The 10672-nt window shown below is 41.4% G+C and overlaps 1 protein-coding gene across 1 annotated transcript in view; it reads right to left on the bottom strand.

Moving 5' to 3' along the window:
• Positions 1–8766: 8766 nt before the first annotated feature.
• LY96 (lymphocyte antigen 96) overlaps positions 8767–10672 on the bottom strand; it is a 91013-nt gene continuing 89107 nt past the window's right edge. Inside the window, exon 6 of the mRNA XM_050941412.1 lies at positions 8767–10474. Coding sequence (XP_050797369.1) covers positions 10446–10474 — 29 coding nt within the window. The 3' untranslated portion in view covers positions 8767–10445. The remainder of the gene's footprint in view (positions 10475–10672) is intronic.

Here is a 10672-nt window from a genome sequence, read left to right as displayed (position 1 = left end):
TTTTCACTGAGCTAAGCAACAAGCTTGAACTAGTTAACACAAAGTTAAATGAACACAGGTGGATGGGGAGAAATCATGGAAATAATGTTCCTGTAGAGATCAGACTCTTAAAATTGACTTAGTTTAGATTAGATGTTTTCCTCTCAGTGCAGGTGCATAGTTCCGAGAGTTCCTCTACAAACGCACACGCATCAAGAGGCCAGTGAATCATTATGGGACCTTGGGCAAGTCACTTAATCTAAAGTTATCTATAAAGGTTCATTTAAATCCAGTTATTTTTTTGTATTTTGATTCTTTTCTATAATTACCAAGGGGCTTCTGATATTTTTCTTTCAGTTTCATTAATTATTTTGTGTAACTATATGTGTATTTATATGGACAGTTTTCTGATGTATCCATTACATGGATGTAACTGTATTTTACATACCACCTTGGCTTAACCACGAGATCTTGCATGACCTATAAAATAAAAAGGGGTCATATAAAAAATAGAAACTAGGACAGATTACAAAGGATGAATATAGGCGAACAACACAGGAATGCAGGGGCAAGATTAGAAAGGCAAAGGCACAAAATGAGCTCAAACTAGCTATGGGAATAAAGGGAAAACAAGAAGACTTTTTATCAATACATTAGAAGCAAGAGGAAGACCAAGGACAGGGTAGGTCCACTGCTCAGTGAGGAGGGAGAAGCAGTAACAGGAAACTTGGAAATGGCAGAGATGCTTAATGACTTCTTTGTTTCGGTCTTCACTGAGAAGGAGTCTGAAGGAATGTCTAACATAGTGAATGCTTATGGGAAGGGGGTAGGTTTAGAAGATAAAATAAAAAAAGAGCAAGTTAAAAATCACTTAGAAAAGTTAGATTCCTGCAAGTCACCAGGGCCTGATGAAATGCATCCTAGAATACTCAAGGAGTTAATAGAGGAGGTATCTGAGCCTCTAGCTATTATCTTTGGAAAGTTATGGGAGACGGGAGAGATTCCAGAAGACTGGAAAAGGGCAAATATAGTGCCTTTCTATAAAAAGGGAAATAAAAACAACCCAGGAAACTACAGACCAGTTAGTTTAACTTCTGTGCCAGGGAAGATAATGGAGCAAGTAATTAAAGAAATCATCTGCAAACACTTGGAAGGTGGTAAGGTGATAGGGAATAGCCAGCATGGATTTGTAAAGAACAAATCATGTCAAACCAATCTGATAGCTTTCTTTGATAGGATAACAAGTCATGTGGATAAAGGAGAAGCGGTGGATGTGGTATACCTGGACTTTAGTAAGGCATTTGATACGGTCTCGCATGATATCCTTATCAATAAACTAGGCAAATACAATTTAGATGGGGCTACTATAAGGTGGGTGCATAACTGGCTGGATAACTGTACTAAGAGAGTAGTTGTTAATGGCTCCCAATCCTGCTGGAAAGGTATAACAAGTGGGGTTCCGCAGAGGTCTGTTTTGGGACTGGCTCTGTTCAATATCTTCATCAACGACTTAGATGTTGGCATAGAAAGTACGCTTATTAAGTTTGCAGACGATACCAAACTGGAAGGGATTGCAACTGCTTTGGAGGACAGGGTCATAATTCAAAATGATCTGGACAAATTGGAGAAATGGTCTGAGGTAAACCGGATGAAGTTCAATAAAGAAAATGCAAAGTGCTCCACTTAGGAAGGAACAATCAGTTTCACACATACAGAAGGGGAAGAGACTGTCTAGGAAGGAGTATGGCAGAAAGAGATCTAGGAGTCATAGTGGACCACAAGCTAAATATGAGTCAACAGTGTGATACTGTTGCAAAAAAAGCAAACATGATTCTGGGATGCATTAACAGGTGTGTTGTAAACAAGACATGAGAAGTCATTCTTCCGCTCTACTCTGCGCTGGTTAGGCCTCAACTGGAGTATTGTGTCCAGTTCTGGGCACCGCATTTCAAGAAAGATGTGGAGAAATTGGAGAGGGTCCAGAGAAAAGCAACAAGAATGATTAAAGGTCTTAAGAACATGACCTATGAAGGAAGGCTGAAAGAATTGGGTTTGTTTAGTTTGGAAAAGAGAAGACTGAGAGGGGACCTGATAGCAGTTTTCAGGTATCTATAACGGTGTCATCAGGAGGAGGGAGAAAACTTGTTCACCTTAGCCTCTAATGATAGAACAAGAAGCAATGGGCTTAAGCTGCAGCAAGGGAGATTTAGGTTGGATATTAGGAAAAAGTTTCTAACTGTCAGTGTAGTTAAACACTGGAATAAATTGCCTAGGGAGGTTGTGGAATCTCCATCTCTGGAGATATTTAAGAGTAGGTTAGATAAATTTCTATCAGGGATGGTCTAGACAGTATTTGGTCCTGCCATGAGGGCAGGGGACTGGACTCGATGACCTCTTGAGGTCCCTTCCAGTCCTAGAATCTATGAAGATATGAGATCTCTCTCTTAGGTCTGATCCCCCATTACCTTACAATCTTAGTTATTTATCACCATACCTTTGTAAGTGCTATTCCCATTTTACTGACATGGAAAGACTAAATGACTTGCCCGCCACAGGGGAAGTTTGTAGTGGAGCAAGGACTAGAAACAAGATCTTCCAAGTCCTAGGCCAGGGGTAGGCAACCTATGGCACAAGTGCCAAAGGCGGCACACGAGCTGATTTTCAGTGGCACTCACACTGCCCGGGTCCTGGCCACCAGTCCGGGGGGCTCTGCATTTTAAATTTAATTTTAAATGAAGCTTCTTAAACATTTTGAAACCCTATTAACTTTCCATACAACAATAGTTTAGTTATATATTATAGACTTCTAGAAAGAGACCTTCTAAAAAGGTTAAAATGTATTACTGGCACTCAAAATCTTAAATTAGGATAAATAAATGAAGACTCGGCACAACACTTCTGAAAGCTTGCCGACCCCTGTCCTAGGCAAATGCTCTGACCACTAGACCATCTTCTTTCTCTAAGAGGGTACAAGAATGGAATTAACTAATTAACCTCTAAGAGGGTACAAGAATGACATTAACCCTTAACTATCTGTTTATGATGTCATAAACAGATAGTTAAGGGTTAATGTCTCTTTTATCTGTAAAGGGTTAAGAAGCTCAGTAAACCTGGCTGACACCTGACCAGAGGACCAATAGGGGGACAAGATACTTTCAAATCTTGGTGGAAGGAAGTCTTTGTTTGTGCTTTTTGTTTTGTTCGTTGTTCGCTCTTGGGACTGAGAGGGACGGGACATCAATCCAGGCTCTCCAAATCTTTCTGAATCAGTCTCTCATGTTTCACACTTGTAAGTAATTAGCCAGGCAAGGCGTGTTAGTCTTATGTTTGTTTTCTCAACTTGTAAATGTTTCTTTTTGCTGGAAGAATTTTACCTCTGTTTGCTGTAACTTTGAACCTAAGGCTAGAGGGGTTTTCTCTGGGCTATATAAATCTGAGTACCCTGTAAAGCATTTTCCATCCTGATTTTACAGAGATAATTTTTTACCTTTTCTTTCTTTAATTAAAAGCTTTCTTTTTAAGAACCTGATTGATTTTTCCTTGTTTTAAGATCCAAGGGGATTGGATCTGGACTCACTAGGGATTGGTGGGGGGAAAGGAGGGGGATAGCTAATTTCTCCTTGTTTTTATATCCAAGGGAATTGGATCTGGACTCACCAGGGATTGGTGGGGGAAAGGAGGGGGATGGTTAATTTCTCCTTGTTTTAAGATCCAAGGGGTTTGGATCTGTGTTCACCAGGGAATTGGTAAAGTCCCTCAAGGCAACTCAGGGAGGGGACAAAGTTTTTGGGGGAAAGAGAGTGCCCCAGACACTGGAATTCTGGGTGGTGGCAGTGTTACCAGATCTAAGCTAGTAATTAAGCTTAGAAGTGTCCATGCAGGTCCCCACATTTGTACCCATAAGTTCAGAGTGGGGAAAGAAATCTTGACAACATCCTTCAAAAATGGCCTAACCTGATTATAGGTACACCTGTGCAAACCTCCAGCATAAACACACGCCACTGATAGAAAGCAGGGTTTACTCTCATATGACTTACTCTGGTTTCAAACATCACATACTCTTGCTAATGTAGTAACCGGATTTCTTAAGAATGGTGGCAAATGCAACAAAATGAAAGATTACATAGGTGATCTGTGCCTCAGACTGTAACTACTTCTGCTAGACACCTGAATGTGCTGGGTTTCTCCACACTGTGGCAACATTTGTATGGTTTCTTATTCAAATAACATACCACTGAACAGGTTTAAAATAAACTGAATTGAGTGTGGGTGCATGTGTCTGTGGGTCAGGGGCAGCTCCAGGCCCCAGCACGCAGGGGCGGCAGGCAAGGTGCCTTCGGCAGCTTGCCTGTGGGAGGTCCGCTGGTCCAGCGGCTTCAGTGGACCTCCCGCAGGCAAGCCGCCAAACGCAGCCTGCCTGCTGTGCTTGGGGAGGCAAAATGCCTAAAGCCGCCCCTGCTGTGGGTGTCTGTGTGTTCAGGGGTAGATGAACCTCCAGTATTGCCAACTCTCATGATTTTAATCACAACTCTAGTGATTTTGAGGTATTGTTTTCATGAGAGAGGTGAAAACATGACAAAAAGCTGCCAACTCACAAGTTTTCCCTTATTCAAAATGTCCACCATCTCTTATTACTGTCCACAGGGTTAAAGACAGCAAGAGGGCTCGTGTGGGGAACAGTGGCTATCTGCATGTGAAAAGGGAGGCTGCCATTAATAAAGTTGGTGGCCACCTCCCACTGTTTTCAGTTGAGATTTAAGACATGTCCATAGGCTGCCACTCTATGGCTCAGGGGGCTGGACAAGTCACAGGGATTGTGAGGAGCAGCAGAGATACTGGAAAAGGTGAATGGGAAGGATGTGGGGAAGCAGAAGGCAGATTTAGGGGTTGCAGCAGAGGAGAGTGGAGCGGGGGTTGAGGAGCAGTCGGAAGGCAGAGGACAAGGAAGTGTGACCCAGTCTCGGGCAGAGGGAATCAGGGAAGTGCTGCTTCTTGCAAAAGGTTAAACCAACCCCATATTTGAACTGCAACATTGTCACTTATGAGTTTTAGTGTTTCTATGCAAAACAAATTACATCAGTCACTACAGGGTTGTTCTTGGAGTATTACAAATATTTTCAACACTAATTTTTAAAAAAAATATATAATGAATGGAGATTATATAACTGTAGTCTCCAAGGATGCCAATTATTGGTTAGTTGCCCATTAACTGACATAAATTAGTTATTTCATACTTATTTGTGAAGAGGTCATCTCTTTTATTGCGGTGCTACATAAACATATGAAATGTATGCATAGGTAATGATAAACATTTCTTTTTGCTGTTGCTTATAATGTACAATACTCATTTTTGTCTGTGACCCCCTGTCCTGATATATTCCTCTGCACCCTGTTCAGCTAAATTCAGAAAGCAAAAGTTAGTGTAAAGTCCTTTAATGGATATATCTGTAATTTACCAACCCCAAAAAGTATCAGTTCAATGTGATAGTGTGAATCACGATGCATTAATTAGGGGAGAGGTTCTCAGACTATTTACTATATAACTCTTCTTTAATCAAACGAAATGAACTAGGAGGGGAGAGAGTCAAGACAGTAATAGGCAAGGGATGGCAGTTCCCTATCTAAGGGGTAAGGATAGTCTCCCTATGAGCACTCAGAGAGAGGCATGTGTTTGTGTACATTAAAAGCTGGCTTTTCAATCGTAAATTATCAAACATCTTGGAAGCAGAGTAGAGTGAAGTCAAAAGACAGATTTAAAAAAAAATCAAGATACATTTTTCAGTCTCATGATTCTGGGGCACTCCTGATTTTTGAACTCTTGAGGGGCAGTCTGAATATAGTGTGGTGGAAAATTGAGAGAGAAAGGTAGGGGGCTGCCAAGGTCATCAGTATAACACCACTATTTATTCTGGTAAGGAAAGTGATGACTCCGGCTGACTTAGGGACCAGAGGGAATAACACAGTGGCCAATAATATCAAGTTGCAAGTGTCTAGTTAAGCATACCGTACTCTCTACAAGTATGATTCATTTGCTGCGGGGGGAAAGAGGGGGTGCATTGTTACTTCACTGCAGCTCCCACATGACAACCCCTGCCCTTGAGATATCCTTTCCCGGGAATCAATAATCACTCACATCAGCTCCCTTAGGCTTCTCCTAGGCTGCTTTATAATGATCCACTCTTACTGTAGTAATACATTTTGATGCCTTAATTCTTTTCCGTCCCCATAAAGTCTGTGCTGGCTTTCATTACACTCTTGTGACCTGACCCTATAAGGTGCCAAGAGCTCACTAAACTCATGGAATTTACTGGCTTCAGGGGTAGCTGGACATTCAATCCCTTCAATCCCCTCCTTTCACAAATCTGATAAAGTAAAAAATAAGGGAAGTGAGCTTGCTTACCAGGCAGATGTCTAAAATTCTCCCTGCTTTATTTTATGTCAAATTTAGTCTAGGGATAAGTCTGTGTCTCTTCCTATGTTTGGAACCTCTGGCTCTCACAATTCAATTAAAACACTGTGTGATATTCCATGCTGACCAATGGTGTGTAAGGAATTCAGGCACAAGTCAATTATTTCAGAGGGAGTTTGGGTGTACAGGGAATGCAGGATTGGGACTATTATCTTTTCATGTTTAACTAACTGCCTATTTTAAATCTTTAATGAATTTCACTAGAGGAATTGGCCAAGTTTTCTAGGTGCAGCATAAACTAAGTTAAAAATAATTTACAAAGATTCTTACAGCCTTTGTCAAAATAAGTGTTTTTTTCCAATTTACTCTGTGTGTGTGTGTGTGTGTGTGTGTGTGTGTGTGTGTGTGTGTGTGTGTGTGTGTTTAATATTATCCAGATTGCTGTCATTTTCCAAGAGGAAAAAATGATTTTCTATTTTCAGCATTATCAGTATCGTATTCATTTGGAGAAATTAAGGCACCAATTCAGCAGTCCAGCCCCTTACAGCAAAACTCTCAGCTTTAGACATATTCTTAAAGATAACCAGGTGCCTCACTGCTTTACTGACTACAGGTGGACTTAAACGTTTACATAACTGCTTTGCTGAACTGGGACTTCAATTAGTAGAATGAGCTTTAAATGGTTATGCCTTATCCTACATTAGAGGGTTTAAAATCTTCTAATCTTGAATTTTGCATCTCTTTTCTAAGGTTTTAAAGGTACCATATAGATTCAGCAAGACCAACACTGACTGTTTCAAAATTAAATTAGTTTGAAACCTAGGACTAAAGTGTAAAATTCTGAGATAGGAACTAAGTTCTTCAAACATTAGCACTCAATGAAAAATCTAGCTTGTGGCACAGTAATATTGAACATACTCGTAACTTTTTTCCAAGCATCCAGTATTCATTCAAAAATAGTATTTCCCAGATATATTTTTGAACTTATTCTCTGGATATCTTGGTTATATTTGCTTCATTTCATCTGCTGCAGGATGAGTTTAATCTTCCAGGTCAGGTTTTTATTTTAATTATCTGCAGGCCTGACACTTTGTTCACTCACATTTTCATAGCCCTGAGCTAAATTCTCTTTCACAGCTGGATTTATTTCTCCTGATTCACAGAAGAAAATCTACTAGAAATTGATCAGCTTTATGATTAGAAAAGTCTTGGTATAAGCTTCCTCAATATTGATCCATGTTCAGGTGCAATTATGGTCCTCATGCTATCCCCATGCACGTTTCCTTGCAGAAGGGCTAGGAAATACTGAGGGAGAAAGCTTGAAGAGTGAAAAGTCAATGAGCCTGTCAAATGAGAGGCCAGAACTATACCCATGGAATGTGAAACTGTTTCAGTGCTTCATACAGCAGATATTCCAAAATTAATATGAATCTCCAGGCACCTACCAGAAGGAGAAACATATGAATATAAGCCTCAGACCTCAGCGTTATTCATTGCATCCTCTACTTTCTCAGCCCTACTCCCTTCTGAAAGTTCTGCTCCATGCTATCATGTGGTCCCACTACAAAAAAAAAAGGGGGGGTCTTTGGTGGCAGGTCCCTCACTCCCTCTCGGAGGAAAGGACCCACCACCGAATTGCCACCCAAGTGCCACCAATCGCAGCTTTATTTTTATTTTTTTTGGCTTTGCCGCTTGAGGCAGCAAAAAAGCTGGAGCTGGCCCTGGCTCCACCACTTACATAAGGTGTCAGTGATTTCAGCAGGTGGATAGGAACCTCACTGCTAGTGCAGGCTGTGCAGTCTTTCCCCTGCAACACTGTCCCACAACTGGTCCAAGGCTCAGCACCTGGTTATCAGTGATTTCAGCTCTAGTGATCACTGAACAAAACAAGGACTTTCAATTGAGTCTAATCAGCTCTGTCTTTAAAACAGTGGAGAGGTGAGGATCAAGTCAGATGGTATCTAGGACTCCTTAGGCAGAGCTCACACCACCTGTCATTCTCTTCCCTCCCTCCCCTAAGCTTTGGCACTCTTGTCCCCTGCTTAGACAGTGAGGCTCAATTTAGGGTGACTCCCCAAATCATGGCAGACTAAGTACAGTTCTGGTGCTCTTACAAAAAGGAAAAAATTTCATTATTCCTGCACTGAATACTAAAATGTTTTGTAACCCAACACCAACCAAAATTCATCACTTAGGTGTGCAGCATGATGGAGCTGCCTTGCCAAGGCAATGTAGGTGTTTATGCAAATATCATCTGTTCCTGAAATCTCCCACACACACACACCTTGATTCATCACAAGGTGTCAAGGAAGAGCTCACTCAGACCCTGCATACATAAATAATGCTTTGTGCTGAAGATGTTGTTTGAGTCATTTTAATTAAGCTCCAGTAACAGGCCCCAGAGGAAAAGGCCTTTCAGATGTCAAGCACAGCTGGACCTGTCATGTTAACAGAGTTGGGAGATGGGGGTGGGGGGAAATGCCACACAGAGATACAGCCCCAGAGTAGCTGGACTGTAGGTTCCACCTTTGAGAAAGATGAAGGAAGCCAGGCTTGTGTACTTGAGAGGGACAAGAAGGGTATAAAGCACAGTTTACCTGGTATCTCTTACTTCCATTAATATGTATCACAATGTTTACAGTGCCAGTGTACAAAACTGAGATGCATGCAAACAGACAAAATACAATGAGGGAAAAATTGCCCTCCCCATTCGCCACATATCAGGCTGGGGAGCTTGAGACCTCTGCCTTGCAGCAGGGGAGTGGGGTAGGGACTTCTGCCCAGCAAGGAGGAGGGTCTTGGGGCTTCAGCCCACTAAGTGTGCCTCCAAGGCTCAGGGTTTCAGCAGGGGAAAGGCCTCAGCAGGTGCCTCCCACGTATTGTCGTATGTGGCTCAGAGGGTCAGTAAGTTTGGCAACCCCTGTTCTAGATTTACAATGGCAGAGTTGTTTCTCAGACTCATAATATAGTCCCTTGCCAATGTCGCTACCAAATGGGCTGAGTTTGAACTAATGAAGACTCTCCCTCTATTCCCATTCCTCATGGCCTTTTCCACCTTGCATTCCAGATCCAGAGCATTTCAAGAATAACCTAAAGAACATTGATAGAAGGGGGCATGCGTCTATCTGAAAAGGTTCAAAGTTCTGAAGATTAATTCTGTTCAAAATCCTGATGGAAAACACAGATTATTTTCACAGCCCTCTCCTTTCACAGCTCAGTTACTGTTCAAGATTTAACACTATTGATGTTCAAAAATGATTTGACTGGGGTAAGTGAAGAGTTTTCCCTCACAGGCTGTCACAAGCCAACCGATAACTTGAAGATTTACCAGCAATGCAAATGGACCAAAACAAAAAAGTTTCCCAGTCTAGTTTACAATAAAGGCTTACGCGAATAAAGTTGTTTGACGTTGTAGTTGACTATGGAATTGTTCCAATGCTCATGCCACTGAGTTTCTGTTAATGAATGACTAGTACTGAGTCACCAAAATCCCCTTGCACAGGCAGCATTCTATTGCCTTAAGGTTCTTTTAACTGGGTAGGGTAACAATTCACAACTTGCATTATCACTGCTATCAGCAAATTAGCTGTAAACCCTAGTAACAAAAATGTTCATACTAATAAAGTTAGTGCCAATTTGATGCCGACAAACACCCAGATGTTCAGATGTTTATCCAGAGCCTCTCCAAGCTTCTTGTGTGTGTGAATTGGGCTGGAAATAGAGACGGGCCCAAACCAGCATACAAGTTGAAATCCCCTGAATCTGGATCTAGATTTAGATCTGAACTTCACAACTGAGACCTATTACTACAGAACTACCAAAGCAGTAACACTGGTTCTGAGCACAAACAAACTTTGGGGAAGTTAAGTATTTCTATTACAATAGCACCCACCCACCCACCAGGATCAGGGCCCCACTGTAAAAACACATGCAAAACAATTTCTCCCTCCAAGATCTTGTAGTCTAAAATGACAAAATGAATAGATGATGAGAGGAGTAGCTTGTATGTGTTTGTGTTGCTCTGCCACAGACTCAGTGTTTGATGTTGAACAAGTCACTAATTCCTCTGTGCTTCAGTTTCTCCATCTGCAAAATAAGGATAATACCTTGGTAAAGGATTTGAAATCTGAGATCGCTTTTCTTGCGAGTATTATCATTGACAACAGAATGTACCATCAAAATATCTGTTCTTTCAGGTTGAACCAGCATGTAAGTTATTATCCTGCACAGCTACAGGAATACTCAAGAGACTTCTAGCATAGAAACATAGGCTGGAAGGGACCT

This window comes from Gopherus flavomarginatus, chromosome 2 (assembly GCF_025201925.1).
Source record: "Gopherus flavomarginatus isolate rGopFla2 chromosome 2, rGopFla2.mat.asm, whole genome shotgun sequence".
NCBI classification, from domain to species: Eukaryota; Metazoa; Chordata; order Testudines; family Testudinidae; genus Gopherus; species Gopherus flavomarginatus.
This window is presented reverse-complemented; position numbering and strand designations above follow the sequence as displayed.